Genomic DNA, 16,781 nt, shown 5'->3' with positions numbered 1-16,781 from the left:
CTCGATGATCTTTTCCTGAAATTTGAGGAAGGATCTTGTTCTCCCAGCCTTACTGTAGAGAACAAAACTATTATACAGTGCCAATTGAATTAAATATACAGACACCTTCTTATACCAGCGTCTGGTCCTGCGGGAAAGTAAATAAGGAGACAACATCTGGTCATTGAAGTCCACCCCTCCCATGAGCAAATTATAGTCGTGGACCGAGATGGGCTTTTCAATGATACTGGTTGCTCGTTCAATTTGTATTGTCGTGTCTGCGTGAATGGAGTAGAGCATGTAAACGTCATGCTTGTCTCTCAATTTCACTGCGAGCAGTTCTTTGTTACACAAGGCAGCCCTCTTCCCCCTTGCAAAACGGGTGGTAACGAGCCGTTGGGGGAAGCCCCAGCGACTAGGTCGCGTGGTGCCACAGCAGCCAATCTGTTCTAAAAAACAATGCCTGAAGAGGGGCACACTTGTGTAAAAATGTCCCCATAAAGATGGTACCCCTTGCCAAATAAGGGTGACACCAAGTCCCAGACTGTCTTCCCACTGCTCTTCAGGTATTCAGGGCAACTGACCGGCTCCAGGGTCTGATCTTTACCCTCATAGACTCGAAATGTGTGCGTATAGCCTGTGGCCCTTTCACAGAGCTTATACAATTTGACCCCAAACCGGGCGTGCTTGCTTGGTGTGTAATGTTTGAAGCCAAGGCGCCCGGTAAAATGTATTAGGGCCTCATCTATGCAGATGTTTTGCTCTGGGGTATACAAATCTGCAAATTTCTGGTTGAAGTGGTCTATGAGGGGCCGAATTTTGTGGAGCCGGTCAACAGCTGGGTGGCTTCTGGGACGAGAGGTGCTGTTGTCACTAAAGTGCAGGAAACGCAGGATGGTCTTAAATCGTGTCCTGGACATGGCAGCAGAGAACATGGGCATGTGATGAATTGGGTTCGTGGACCAATATGCAATTCATACTTCCTACCATCGAGTGTATGGTGTGCAAGCGCAAGAGGAAACCCCGCACACCAAATATGGGTCCAAACAAAGCACAAACTGCGGCTGAAAAGCTTAAAGAATATGCGAGGCAAGAGGCCCAACATGGGGCCGTCGCGCCTTCACCATCGTGTGCGGCGGTGACCCGCATTCAGGCAGAACAGCAATTGGAGGCTGAGGGCTCAGAGGAATCGGAGTTCACCCTATAGACAGCCTACGTCCAGCTAATGTCAGCGATCTCCTCCTGCCAGACATCGCTCACTGGAAAGATAGAGGAGGTGAGGGTGGACCTGGGCCTGTTTCGGCACGATGTTCAGCAGCTAAGAGATCGTGTTAAGAATACTGAAGACAGGGTCTCTGGCCTAGAAGACCTGACAATGCCCATGGTAGTTAAAGTGCAAGACCTGGAGCGCTCTGTAAGTCAGTGGAAGCAGAAATGTGATGATTTGGAGAACAGAGCCAGACGTAACAACGTCCAAATCCTGGGTTTGGCGGAAAAAGCAGAGGGACGGGACCCTGCCACTTTTCTTGAGCTGTGGTTCAAAGCACAGTATCCAGAAGCGTCATTCTCCACTGCATAGAAAGAGCGCACAGGGTTCCCGCCAAATTCCCTCCTCCTGGAGCTCCACCGAGGCCTCTTCTTGCGAGATTATTAAACTGGAAAGACAGGGATCTTATGCTCAGTCAAGCGAGGAATAAACAAGTAATCAAGCATGAAAATACGACCATTTCCTTATACCCGGATTTCTCAGCTGACCTTCAAAAGAAGAGAGCCACCTTTGTCTTGGTTCACCACCTCCGGACCACCTAACGCACGGATGCGTCCGGAAGGTGGTTGATTTACTCCTCCTGGACGCATCCGTGCGTCATCTGGCGAGACGCGAGATTTCGGTCACAGCCGGCCCGCACATGCGCATCGCGGGCCGGCAAAAGTTAAAGCAGTATTTTGTCAGCAACCTGCCAGCCAATGATCGCGGCTGGCAGGTTGCTGATTTTTAAAAAATCCAATCAGAAGCCATATAGCAGATCATATTAGTAAATATGATCTCTTATATGGCTGCCCTGCTCCTCTGCTGGTCCTTTTCGTCGGTTGGATCCAGCAGAGGAGAAGGCTTCACAGTGAGTACACCAAACACCACACACAAGCCCCAGATCACCCCCCTGTACCCCAATTAACCCTTTGATCACCCCTTTGATCGCCCCTGTCAATCACTAGTGAAAGGAAAAAAGTGATCAGTGTAAACTGTCACTTTTTTTTCCCACTGGTATTGACTGTTAGGTTTTAGGATAGTTTAGGCCCCTTGGTTAGGTAGTTTAGGAATCAGTTAGCGCCCAGCCCACCGCACCGCAGTCCCTTATTCGCTGATTAGCGTATCGCTAATCAGAATTTGTACTTTTATAGTATCTGGAAGTGATCAAAACTGATCACGGTCAGATCTATAATAGTATTAGTGTCACTTTAGTTCGCCCTCCACCCAAAACGCAGTGTTTGCCCGATCAGGCCTGATCGGTCGCCCACACGTGCGTTCACCCACGCCCGCCCCACCGCGGTGACAAAAAATTACTCTTTTTTTTTTATCACTGCACAATTACTTTACAGGCGCTGCGGCGATAAAAAAAAATCAGTTTTGATATTTTTTATCAACCGCAGCGGCCTCCGGTACTTCGCTAGCCTCCCATTTGTAAGACAGGCTTGCTTTTTTTTCTTGGGTAGTCTCAGGGAATACCCCTAAATTTTGTTGCCCAAATGTCAAACAGGGGGTATTCTTCTGAAGAGGCCTACAGGCTTCTGACCCAGTCGGATGAGGAATGGGAACCCTCATCTGATGAATCTAGCGGGTCAGAATACGAACCTGTAGAAAGCAGTGGCTCTCTGACCCAAAGTTCGGACGAGGAGGCTGATTTCCCTGATAGCACCAGGCGTACCCGGCCCCGTGTCGCTAGATCACAGGTTGCGCAGGATCCGCTTCAAGAGCAGCAGAGTGGGGCTGGTGCTGTCGGATTACGTGGTGAGGCATACACCAGCAGCGCAGCCCTTCCTGGACCTACTACCAGCACTGCCGTACAACCTGGTGAAGTGGCGAGCACCAGAAGGGCAGTTGAAGCTGGTACAGTGGCACGAGCAGTAGTGACCCTGTCGCAGCCACCGCAAAGACGGGCCCGTAGAGCCCCTAGAATCCCTGAGGTGCTGGCAAACCCTGATTGGCAGTCCCCAACTTCAGCCGCACCTGTAGTTCCCCCTTTCACCGCCCAGTCTGGAGTTCGGGTTGAGACAGCTCAGATCGGTTCGGCCCTGGGATTTTTTGAGCTGTTCTTGACTGCGGAGCTCTTGGACTTAGTCGTGGCCGAAACAAATCGGTATGCCACACAATTTATAACAGCCAACCCGGGAAGCTTTTATGCCCAGCCTTTCCGGTGGAAACCAGTCCAAGTTTCCGAAATTAAAACTTTTCTGGGCCTTCTCCTCAACATGGGTCTAACTAAAAATCATGAATTGCGGTCATTTTGGTCCACGAACCCAATTCATCACATTCCCATGTTCTCTGCTGCTATGTCCAGGACACAATTTGAGACCTTCCTGCGTTTCCTGCACTTTAGCGGCAACACCACCTCCCGTCCCAGAGGCCACCCAGCTTTTGACCGGCTCCACAAAATTCGGCCCCTTATAGACCATTTCAACCAGAAATTTGCAGATTTGTATACCCCAGAGCAAAACATCTGCATAGACGAGTCCCTGATACATTTTACCGGGCGCCTTGGCTTCAAACAATACATCCCAAGCAAGCACGCCTGGTATGGGGTCAAATTGTATAAGCTCTGTGAAAGGGCCACAGGCTATACCCACAAATTTTGTGTTTGAGGGTAAAGATCAGACTCTGGAGCCGGTCGGTTGCCCTGACTACCTGGGGAGCAGTGGAAAGACATTCTGGGACTTGGTGTCACCCTTATTCGGCAAGGGGTACCATCTTTATGTGGACAATTTCTACACAAGTGTGGCCCTCTTTAGGCATTTGTTTCTAGAACTAGTCGCGCGGGCTTCCCCCAACGGCTTGTTACCACCTGTCTTGCAATGGGGCAGAGGGCTGCATTGTGTAACGAAGAACTGCTCACGGTGAAATGGAGAGACAAGCGTGATGTTTACATGCTCTCCTCCATTCACGCAGACACGACAATACAAATTGAGCGAGCAACCCGTGTCATTGAAAAGCCCCTCCCAGTCCACGACTATAACCTTCACATGGGAGGGGAGGACTTCAATGACCAGATGTTGTCTCCGTATTTAGTTTCCAGCAGAACCAGACGCTGGTATAAAAAGGTGTCTGTATATTTGATTCAATTGGCTCTGTATAATAGTTTTGTTCTCTACAGTAAGGCTGGGAGAACTGGATCCTTCCCCGAAAAAGATGTCGTGTCTGTAGCAGGAGTGGAATAAGGCATGACACCCACTATTTCTGTCCTGACTGTCCTGACCACCCTGCCCTATGCTTAGGGGAGTGTTTCCGGAAGTACCACACATAGGTACACCTAGCATAGGGATCACATCTCACCAGGACAGGTACACAGGGCTATTAGGGCCCATTCACATACAGCTGCTGCAAACCTCTACTTTCACCTGGGACAAAGTGCATAACGCACTTCGCCACATCTTTGGGTGATTTGCGCTTTGCACATTGACCCATGGGGAAGGAGAGGTTTGTTCTATAAAGGTAAAAAAAAACAAAAAAAAAACACCAGTAAGCAAAAAGGTAATAAGTTTAGTTCAAAAAGTTAAAGTTTATATGTTCTGTTCCAACGTTAATAAAATTATTGTGTTGCGGCCTGGTTTTTTATTTTTTTATTTTTCCTTCCAGGTGGACCAACCGATCGACCAGCTGCAGCACTGATTTGCATTCTGACAGAAGCATTGCGCTGCTGTCAGATTACACGCAAGTCGGTGTATGCGGCTCTGCAAGCCGAAATTTCTACTCAGCAGTAAAAGATACGTTTGCCAAGGCATACGAGCTGAGGAGGAGGCGGCATTCCTATGCTTTGGCAAACACTTTGTATATTAAAAAAAACAATAAAAAATCCCGGCAATGATTTATTCATCCACATCGATTGATGTGAATGGAGAAATCTGGTTTGCCAGGGCATACGAGCTAAGTGTGTATGGATGTTGGGCGGAGCTCCTATGTCCTGGCAGACGAGTTTCCCCTCCTTTTTTTTTTTTGGCAGAGATTTTTTCATCCACATTGATCGATGTGAATGAAGAAATCTGTGCCGTTCATTTTTTTCTTTCAGCCCAGAGGCTGAACGAAAAAAAAAAATCTCATTACCTGTATGCTTAATATAAGGAGAATACAAGTAATGATTGCGGAGACCCTCAAATGCCAGGGCAGTACAAACACCCCACAAATGACCCCATTTTGGAAAGAAGACACCCCAAGGTATTTGCTGAGGGGCATATTGAGTCCATGAAAGATTTTTAGCGGAAAGTGAGACTTTGAAAGAAAAAACACAAAAAAAAATCATTTTCCGCTAACTTATGCCCAAAAAAAAATTCTATGAACTCGCCAGGCCCCTCATTGAATACCTTGGGGTGTCTTCTTTCCAAAGTGGGGTCACATATGGGGTATTTATACTGCCCTGGCTTTTTAGGGGCCCTAAAGCGTGAGAAGAAGTCTGGGATCCAAATGTCTAAAAATGCCCTCCTAAAAGGAATTTGGGCACCTTTGCGCATCTAGGCTGCAAAAAAGTGTCACACATGTGGTATCGCCGTACTCAGGAGAAGTTGGGGAATGTGTTTTGGGGTGTCATTTTACATATACCCATGCTGGGTGAGAGAAATTTCTTGGCAAAAAACAACTTTTCCCATTTTTTTAATACAAAGTTGGCATTTGACCAAGATATTTATCTCACCCAGCATGGGTATATGTAAAATGACACCCCAAAACACATTCCCCAACTTCTCCTGAGTACGGCGATACCAGATGTGTGACACTTTATTGCAGCCTAGATGGGCAAAGGGACCCACATTCCAAAGTGCACCTTTCGGATTTCACCTGTCATTTTTTACAGATTTTGATTGCAAACTTCTTCTCACACATCTGGGCCCCTAGAATGCCAGGGCAGTATAACTACGCCACAAGTGACCCCATTTTGGAAAGAAGACACCCCAAGGTATTTTGTGATGGGCATAGTGAGTTCATGGAAGTATTTTTTTTTTGTCACAAGTTAGTGGAATACGAGACTTTGTAAGAAAAAAAATATAAAAAAATAAAATCATCATTTTCCGCTAACTTGTGACAAAAAATAAAAAGTTCTATGAACTCACTATGCCCATCATTGAATACCTTAGGGTGTCTACTTTCCGAAATGGGGTCATTTGTGGGGGTTTTCTACTGTCTGGGCATTGTAGAACCTCAGGAAACATGACAGGTGCTCAGAAAGTCAGAGCTGCTTCAAAAAGCGGAAATTCACATTTTTGTACCATAGTTTGTAAACGCTATAACTTTTACCCAAACCATTTTTTTTTTTGCCCAAACATTTTTTTTTATCAAAGAAATGTAGAACAATAAGTTTAGCGAAAAATGTATATATGGATGTCGTTTTTTTTGCAGAATTTTACAGCTGAAAGTTGATTTTGATTAATAACAAAAAAAGGAAAAATGTCAGCAGCAATGAAATACCACCAAATGAAAGCTCTATTAGTGAGAAGCAAAGGAGGTAAAATTCATTTGGGTGGTAAGTTGCATGACCGAGCAATAAACGGTGAAAGTAGTGTAGTGCAGAAGTGTAAAAAGTGGCCTGGTCATTAAGGGGGTTTCAGCTAGCGGGGTTGAAGTGGTTAAACTGCGCCTCCGGGACCTAAATCTACAATATTCCATGGCATATCCAGCGTGCCTACGAGTAGTGGACGGCGAGAAAACCACCTGAGGCCACTGAGGAAGTGGCTTGAGACCCCGAAACGCGTCTGGCGGTGTCTAGAGTAAGCGTTGATCTACCTACAAGCAAAGAAAAAGCGAGAAAGCCGGCAAAGAAAAGAAAGAGTTACGTAACCTAAAAGCACAGAGTGGACGCTGACGCACTAGTTACACGTCACACGAGCTTGCATCCGGTCCCCTTGGAAACCAGGTCACGTGGGACGCCGCGTACAGGCAGCAGCACACCACGTGGGACGCTGCGGGTGTGCGGCCTCCTGGAACAACGCTACAACAGCGGTGAAGGGTAAGACCGGGCTCGGTTTGGAGCACTTTACCTCATAACATCATTTTCAAGTTCTTGACTGTCAGCTCCTAAGTGTGGGCATGAGATTGAGAGGGCACTGGAATAAACAGTGGATGTGAACATATACATCTGCCCCACTTACTTGCGGGACACTATCACCTTTAGCTTGAAGGTGCCGGACTTTAGCTATCAATTGTTTGGTTAGCACTGCCGATTGTGGACAACAATATACATTGCTTTACAGAGCCATCCTGCGAATCGAGTGTGCATTTTAATTGATTGGAACATATTCAATGATGTACCACATTTTATGTATGTTTTAGGGGCGTAATCTTAATTTAAATTTTCATAAATTGTATTATTACCATCCCTCAGAGTGTTGTCATTTGAAGTGTGCCCCCCCACACCTGGTTTTTTCTAGAGAAAACCACCTTCTTCGCTAACCCCAAAGAAGCGGAAGATTGGGTCATCAGGAAATCGGGACGTTCAGGACCACACTGATGCATTGGAAGCGTGTATCGCGGAAGTATTCCTGTTGTTCAGTGATCTTTCAATCGCCATAATACTCACCTGTCATTGTGCCTTCAGAAGTGGGACTTGACGAGCTGTGTAATTCTCTGTTAGCTTCCTTGCTTGCTGACTTCATTCGTTTGGGAGATAAATTATATCATATCTTTTTTTTCTTCTGCACAATATGTCACTATTTCTGATTCTAAGTCATATGTTGCTTTTGATGATGTGGGGTGGGAGCAACACCTGCATAGGTATTCCATCTAATTGTACTATGCCGGTCCCCGATACCTTGGCCCCTATACTTGTTGGACTAGATTCCAACGATCATTTATTCACTTTGTTACTTATGTGTACTAAGTTATGTACTTTTTGGTTTTGTTCCATCCAGGTGTGGGCTTCTCTCCTAGTAAAGCTAGATGGAGGGGTACTAGTGCATTGGTGTCACAGGACAGATTGCACCTTTCCTGTGGAAAGAGTAGGAGTGTATCCTATAAGAATAGGGATAGATCGAAAATGGCCTCCATAAAGGTTTTGTCATGGAATGTAAGGGGATTGGGGGACCCCAAGAAAAGGATAGCAGTATTTTCACACATTCGCTCCTTTAACCCACTCATTATTGGCCTACAAGTAACTCGCCTTACGCTGGAGACCAGGAGTAGGCTTAAAAAACCCTGGGTTCAATACCTAGCTAATGCATATGGCAGCTCACACTCCAGAGGGGTCACTATACTGACTGGTCCATAGGAACCTTAGGTGACACTGTTCTGTCCAGAATAGCTGTGGAGATGGGGTGGCTGGATTTATGGCGGATCAGACATCTGCTTTTACAGGAATACTCATGCTTCACTCCTTCCAGGGGAGCTCTTTCCAGGATTAAATTACATTTTAGGGAATGCCTTAGTATACACCGATCTTGATGATGTGAGATATGGGCCCCAGGGTCCCTTGGACCATGTCACAGTAATGGTAGAGTTAAAACTCCCCGATGTTGTTAGACAGGGAAGAAAGATGCACATACATCCTTTCTGGTTATCTCTTTTCACCATTACTGACAGGGTTCCAAATCAACTGATGATGTTTCTGGAGGTGCAGGATGTTGAGACGAATGGTTTATTGTTGTGGGAAACGATGAAGGCGTACCTGAGAGGTTGCCTTCAAATTGTCAATATCCTTCTTCAAGAAAGATACGCAGCACAAAGAGGTGGAACTAAACACTTTTACAACTTCCCCTGACAGATGAGAACAGGCTAGAATGGCTTAATAAAGGTAGATTATATATGATACATTTGTCAGAAAAAAGCAACCGCAAATCATGCTTTCTCAAACAGCAGGCATTTGAGATGGGCAACCAGGCTGGCAAGCTTCTTGCACACCTCGCGCGGCAGTAATATGTCCCCCCCCCCAGTTATCAGAATTCGGGGTGCTGGAATCAGTGGATGGTATCCTAGAGTGCTTCAGGAGCTTCTACACAGATCTGTATGGCTCTGCTATGACTACACAGCGCATGAGCTGTGGATACCTTCTTGAGGTGCCTCATCCTCAGCTGAGTGATCTGGATAGAGGGGTCTTGGAAGATATTACACTGGAGGAGATTAAACTAGCGATCGCGGACCTCCCTGCTGGGAAGGCGCAAGGCCCAGATGGCATTCCATCCATGATATGGAGCTTTGTGAGGTTCATGTATAGTACCCGATTGTAAGTTGAAAATATTGCATCCTGAAACCGTTGTGTCTTGAGGGAAAAGCGTATTAAAGGAGCTGTGCACTTACCTGTTCCTCTGTTCTAGTACTGGAAGAGGCTTGGTCCTGTGACTGATGTGGCACTCAGTAATGTGCCATTCTAGCACATGTAACCAATGATTGCTTGCAGCAGTCAAAGGGCCAAGTCACTTCTCGAAGCAGCTAGGAGGAGAGTTATGTTGCTTCAATGCTGGGACTTTGGACAGATGAGTGAATTTTCTTTTTTTTTTATTAGCACAAGTTATGGCCTGGGGTTAAAGGGGTTTTCTGAGAATTTTTTTTTTTTTTAACTGATGACCTCAGGATAGGTCATCAGTACATGATTAGTAGGGGTCCAACACCTGGGATCCCCGCCGATCAGCTGTTTAACAAGGCACTGGTGCTCCTGTGAGCACCGCATCCTTCTCTTTGCTTTTCCTAGGCCAGTGACGACACATTTATTGATCATGCCTAGAGGCAGCTTAGGTTCATAGAAGTGAATGGGGCTGAGCAGGATACCAAGCATAGCCGCTATACAATGTACAGATAAAGGATCCCAGCAACCGCTATTATGCTTGAAAATACATTTTTTCTTTATTTCATATTAATTAACAAAGGCTGTGTGCTGTTAATATGAAATAAAGAAGACATTTATTTTCAAGCATAATAGCAGTTGCTGGGATCCTTTATCTGTTCTACGTGGAGCTTCGTTCCTTCCTGCTGCAACGCCAATCCTTAGAGCGAGTGCCGGATTGATTTGTTTCAATGTATGGTGCTGTGCTTGGCGTGCAGGGAGAAGGCTAGAGGCATGCCAGTGCCTTCTCAAAACAGCTAATTGGTGGGGCCTCCGGTGTTACACTCCCATCGATCAGATACTGATGACCTATCCGGAGGATAGGTCATCAGTAGAAAAAAATCGTGGAAAACCCTTTTAAGTTAACTCCTAGAATGGACATCCCCTTTAAGCATTTTGCTCCACTTTTCTAAAAAGTTTCATATTATGGTGCACACCATCTGAGTTCTATAATCTGCTATGTTGTTTGCTTCTCAGCAATTTTGAAGTAGTGAAAAAGTGGGCTGGGGATAAACCAGAAGCGACATCGCTGTCATTTCACTTTTAAGGGAGATATATGAAATGCTAGCCCTAGTGACTCTGCTCCTTTACATTCACTTTTAAGAGGTTTTCACATTTTTATTTTTAAAAATACCCACCACCCAGCTGGTCCTGTGAAGGGAAGTATACTTAACTTCTCTGGGCCACTTAGTTCCAGCTGTGTGGGTCCCAGGGTGTGTAAGCATCCTGTAGAGATGAGGTTATATGCCCTGCTGCAGCCAGTGAATGGCCTCACCGATGTCGTGTCCCCAAGCAGCACATGACCCAACTGTGAAAATATTTTGAAATCACTTTTTACTGTATTTAAGTAGATGCATTAAAGAGGTTATCCCATGATCAGACATCACATAGTACATGACAACCTCTTCCTAACAAAGCTAGAACCAGCCCTCTGCCTCACATGGATCCAGAGATCTCCTCATTCATTGCTCTGTTAGATTTATATAAAGGTGAAAGCTAAAGGGGAGTGTCTTTTCTGCTGCAGCTAAGGGTGTGTGTGTCTCAGCTCTCCCTATCACAGCTCAGGAGGCAGTTGAAGGATAAAACTGAGCATGTGCAGCCTTCTGAGTGAGCAGGTCAAATAAATAACAAAAAGAACAAACAGCAGGTGGCGCTCTACAGATATATATTTTACTGAATAACTCTAAATATACATTTTTAATTATATGCAATTACAAAAGTATTCAGATCCAGATGCTGGTTTGAAAACTGTACAATATTCTGTATTATAACTAAAGAGGAAATGCAGGTTTTTACCACAAATACACTGTAAATAAATCTTGACAATAATAGTGATTATTAACTGCCATAGTTATTTTTATTTCACTTTTTATTTACAGTATATTTGAATCTTTGCTATTTTTCAGGAGCTAAGCCTGAACAGAAAGCAGTTGATAAGTCTAAACTGACCCTAAAAACTTCTGGACTGCAGCGGTCATCTTCTGATGCAGGACGAGATCCTCGATCACCTGACACAAAGAAACCTCCTTCAGGCATTAACCGTCCAGGATCATCTTTTGGCTATAAGAAGCCAACTGCCCCTTCTTCTCCACTCACTGGTAATTCAGCCACTCTAGGTAAAATGCCAAAATCTTCAGGGATCCCTGTTAAACCTGCTTCAGGGTCTGTAAGTGGGAACCGGAAGACAAGCTTAGATGTTACAGGAGTAGCAGAACCCGGGTTCCTCTCTCCATCTGCCCGCACCAATATACAGTACCGTAGCCTTCCACGACCTGCCAAATCTAGCTCTATAAGTGTTACTGGGGGTAGAAGTGCTGGACGGCCACTAAGCAGCAGTGTGGATGCCAGTCTTGTGCCAGTACAAGGAAAGTCTATGGGGACTCCGTCTACCCGTCTTAAGGAGCCATCAAAAGTTGGCGGAGGTCGACTGGGAGTCAACCAAACTGATCGTGAAAAAGAAAAGGCTAAAGCAAAGGCTGTAGCTCAGGACACAGAATGCAGAGCAAACGCTAAAGTGGATGCAAATATGGCAAATGTAAAGGAAGGAGCTCCAACCACACCTCACAGGTGAGCATAACTTGCTGAATCATTAATATATCTTCTTTGAACAAATATTGAAATAGTTACCTTGATCTTACTGATCGTATTTTAATTCTTTTATTTTAGGGCTACGGCAAAACCTTTCATTAAGACACCTGCCTTATCAAATCTTGATAAAGTCAACTCAAACAGCCTAGATTTTACTCCTTGTGTTACAGATTTGGTGCCAAGTAAACAGCTCGAAGTCCCTACTGGTGTTGCTTGTCTGACACCAAGTCCTGCACCTATCCTAAACATCAATTCAGCCAGCTTTTCCCAGGGACTGAATAACTTTAGAATGTACCCAAAATTGTCAGGGTTACATCGTAGCATGGAGTCACTTCCTCTCACTATCAGTGTCCCTCCTGCCCAGTATACTGGAGATGGTGATGATCAAACACCAGATACCGGGTGGAATGATAGCAACCTCAAGTCACCTGCACCAGAGTGGTAAATGTAGTCATATTTGTACTTATTATTGATGACATAAGCAGTTTTATTTCAGGCATTTTGATGCAAAGACAAAGCAAATTTATGTATGAAAATGTTGTGTATTGAAGTTTTCCATTTGAGTTTGTCAGAATCTCCTATTATTGTGTAGTAGCTTAGTCCCATTTACATGAGCTGCTACACAGCACAGTAAACAGGAAAAAAACATTAAATCCTGATCACTGTTCGCTTGTGTGAGCTGCATTCACATGCTGAAATCATCCCATCTGTATGGGAATGAACAATAGCTTCTGAGATTGCTAATTTACACAGGGAGAGTGCTGCAGCCAAAATGATAATTTTATGAACTGTATAAACAATCGAGCCACCCAATAAATCAAAGCTTGTCTGATGGATAAAGGTAAGGCAAGATAAAATTTGTCTAGTGATTGATAGCACATTTACACTGCCCAATTATCAGAAGCAAATGTTTGTAGGAACGCACATTCCCAATAATTGAACAAATTCTCTGCCCATGCAAAAGTGCCTTTACTATTGTTTTTTATGCTACTTTTACACTGGCGTTTCTGGTCCTGCTTGTGAGATCCGTTTCACGGCTCTCACAAGCGGCCCAAAACGGATCAATTTAGCCCCAATGCATTCTGAATGGATAAGGAACCGTTCAGAATGCATCAGTTTGACTCCGTTTAGCCGCACTGGAGGCGGACACCAAAATGCTGCTTGCAGCGTTTTGATGTCCGTCTGACGATGCAGAGCCAAACGGATCTGTCCTGACTAACAATGTAAGTCAATGGGGACTGATCCATTTTCACTGACACAATATGGTGCAACTGAAAACGGATCCGCCTCCCATTGACTTTCAATGTAAGTCAAAACGGATCAGTTTGCATCATCATGAACAAAAAAGTAAATACAATATTTTTTTTTGTTCATGGTAATGCAAACGGATCCGTTCTGAACGGATACAAGCGTTTGCATTATAGGTGCGGATCTGTCTGTGCAGATACCAGAGGGATTCGCACCTAACGCAGGTGTGAAAGTAGCTTTACCTGCTTTCCTAAAATAATATAGTGAGATGGTATGGTTGGAAAAATATGCAAGTCTATCAAGTTGAATCTCTATCATCTCCAGAAATCTAATAATCTAATATTATGGGGGTCATTTACTATTCAGGAATACACCTAAATTAGGCATATTTCAGACGCAGATGGCAGCGCAACGGGACGGGCCAGCATGCCCATTTCATTCATTATTTTCTGCGCTTGTTTTAGGTGTAGAAAATGGTCTAAATGTAAGAAAGCTAGGAAGTTACGGAGAGAGGCCTGCGCCTCTTAATAACTTCGGAACCACCACCAGCTATGGGCCTTTATTAAGACTGGTGTCTAAAACGCCGATCTTAATAAATGTGCCCCTATACCTTTAAAAAGTGGGTTTTGGAAATTTTCTGAAAAATTTCAAGATTTGCTTCTAAACCTTCTAATGTCCCCAAAAAATAAAATGGCATTCACAAAATGATCCAGTCATGAAGTAGACATATGGTAAATGTAAAGTAATAACTATTTTTGGAGGTATTATTGTCTATTATGAAAGTAGAGAAATAGAAATACATTTTATTTACTCAATTTTACCATTGTCATGAAGTACAATATGTGATGAGAAAACATTCTCAAAATGGCCTTGATAAGTAAAAGCATTTTAAAGTCATTTCCAAAGTGACACATATCAGATTTGCTAAAAATGGCCTGGCCCTGAAGGTAAAAACTAGCTTGGTCTTGAAGGGGTTAAAGAAAATCATCTAGTCCCATCTTACATGCTTTCAACAAATTAACCCTAACCCTGGGTTCACACCTGAGCGTTTCTGAGACGCGCGTAAAACGTGCGTATTTGTCGTGCGGTTTTTTGCAATAGTAAACGCGCGTTTGACGCGCATTTGTGTGATTCACTGCAGTGTTGTCCAATGAGTCTATGGCCCAAACGCGCGACAAACGCCCCCAAAAAAGCTCAAGAACTTGTTTCTGCGTCGGGCGTTTTACAGCGCATTCAAACGCGCTGTAAAAACGCTCAAGTGTGAACCAGGGCCATAGGGAAGCATTTGTTTTCACGTGTTGAGTGTTTTACAGCGCGTTTGAACGTGCTGTAAAACGCTCAGGTGTGAACTTAGGGTAACAATATCCTCTGGTAGACAGTGCCATAGTCTCATTAAAGAAACCCCTCTTATGTTGGTAAAAATATTATTTTGCTGTAGACATAGATGATGACCCCTTGATATCTAGCATTCTGGGAATAGACAGACCATGGACGAGATCTCTCTTCTGACCTTTGATATATTTAGACATGGTTATTAGCAGAGGTCGCAATAACGCCTGCATAAGCGTCATAAACGCCTGTTCAGGACATTTTACTCCCTGTAAAAAGTCTAAGGTATACCAATACGACTTAGACTTTTCCCTTAAAATCATCAGAGCAGGGCACGCTGTGAACTGCATGGGCAGTGCAGCGATGCTGCCTGTGCCTGCAATAACCAATAACAGAGCTCCTTACAGCAGGGAAGCTTTGTTATTGGTTGGTTTGCGCGACTGCCGGAGTGATAGTGTCCTGCAGCAGGGGAAACTGGTGGGAGCGGTAAGGAGAAGGGGCTAGCTCCCAGGGGTGGCTGTAGTAAGGAGTGCCGGGCGCACTGCCCAAGGACCCCGGCAAACATGGGCCAGCTTGGTGCTCGGCAGAATTTGCTGTGACATAAAAAAGTAAGATAACACCACTCCAGGCTGAGATAAAATCCTTGAAGCAAGCAGAGCAGCCAATGATGCCTGCTGAGAGGCTATAAAGGAAACAAGTTACCAGGTAACAATGTCTCCTTCCTACCACCCGCAGTCAGCATCCAAGTTTGCTCAGAAACAATTTGTGCTAATCAAATTAGTTGGAAGAGAAGCAATAGTGGTGCAGGTCTGGAAAAGATCAGCCCCAACTCAATAATGGAAAGGCTTTATCCTGGCTCCTTTCAGATTATAGTGCTAACCCTATAATAGACCTAAGTAACACATTCCCTCTCCAACAACATTGTGTTATGGCTTCATTAAATCTGATAGCATCCAATTTCACTCAAACCACTCCATTCTCCACACCGATCATGACCTTAACCACACACACTGAGCCACAAACATCACACACACTGCGCCACATACATCACACACACTGCACCACATACATCACACACACTGTGCCACATACATCACACACACTGTGCCACATACATCACACACACTGCACCACATATATCAGACACACTGCGCCACATAGATCACACACACTGCGCCACATAGATCACACACACTGCCCCAGAAACATCACACACTGCGCCAAAAACATCACACGCTGCACCACATACATCACACACTGATGTTTGTAGTGTAGTGCGTGATGCATGTACTGCAGTGTGTAGTGAATGCAGGCAGGCTATTATAGCCTAGTGATAAAGTACAGGGAAGATCCACTATATTAGACTTTGTTATCACTTGGCTATAATTGTCTGCTGTTATTTAGATCAGTAATGGTTCCCCTGCATAAATACCCACCTCTTAGGCCACGTTCACATCAAACGTTCATTACAAAAATAACAGAAGTGCTGGATCGGGCACATAAGGGTGTGTTTTTGTCATCGTTCCATTGTAGTGCCATTGTAAAAAAATAAATATATATTTTTGGGGGCAGAACTCTGCAGGATGGAAAAGTGTAGTGTACCACGTTTTTCCATCCTACAAAGTCCAGCAGAAAAATGTATAGGCTAACGTTTCCAGATTCCACAGTATATTATCTGTCCCCTCCTCGGTTAAAAAATACTCCTCAAAAATGGTAAGAGGAATATTTTTTACTCTTCTGGAAAAAATGTAATGCGACCTCTGTTTATTAGTTCACTCTAAGCAGTTTTTTTTCCCAACTGAATAACTCCATTCATTCTAATCATTACCTTAGTTTCTCTGAACCATCTCTGCTTGTGCAGTGTCTTGTTTTGTACACTTATGCAAAGGTGCATACAGTGTGTGTCATTTAGAGTTTCACATGCCAGTCTTAGTAAGAAGCCGATAGGAGGAAGATCCAACCATTTTATTAAGAGATTTTATCTTCTGCCATCCATGCGCTGTAAACTGACATCTACTCCAGGTGGGAGCTGGAGTAGATTTAGGTTATTATTTACACTAGTGTTCTAGCATAAACTATTGTAAATGTGTCGGGCCAAGTTGGCCCTGTCCTTTCTGCAAAGTTCTG

The 16,781-nt window shown here is 44.4% G+C and overlaps 1 protein-coding gene across 8 annotated transcripts in view; it reads left to right on the top strand.

Moving 5' to 3' along the window:
* Positions 1–16,781, top strand: part of NAV1 (neuron navigator 1) — a 482,667-nt gene that overhangs the window by 129,693 nt on the left and 336,193 nt on the right. For all 8 annotated transcript variants that reach the window (XM_044288210.1, XM_044288206.1, XM_044288207.1 and 5 more), the window contains 2 exons: positions 11,396–12,056; positions 12,156–12,518. In XM_044288210.1, the coding sequence (XP_044144145.1) occupies positions 11,396–12,056; positions 12,156–12,518 (1,024 nt within the window). The remainder of the gene's footprint in view (positions 1–11,395; positions 12,057–12,155; positions 12,519–16,781) is intronic.

This window comes from Bufo gargarizans, chromosome 3 (genome assembly GCF_014858855.1).
Source record: "Bufo gargarizans isolate SCDJY-AF-19 chromosome 3, ASM1485885v1, whole genome shotgun sequence".
Lineage (NCBI taxonomy): Eukaryota > Metazoa > Chordata > Amphibia > Anura > Bufonidae > Bufo > Bufo gargarizans.
The sequence above is the reverse complement of the archived record's forward strand: the minus strand, read 5'-3'. Positions and strand labels throughout refer to the sequence as shown.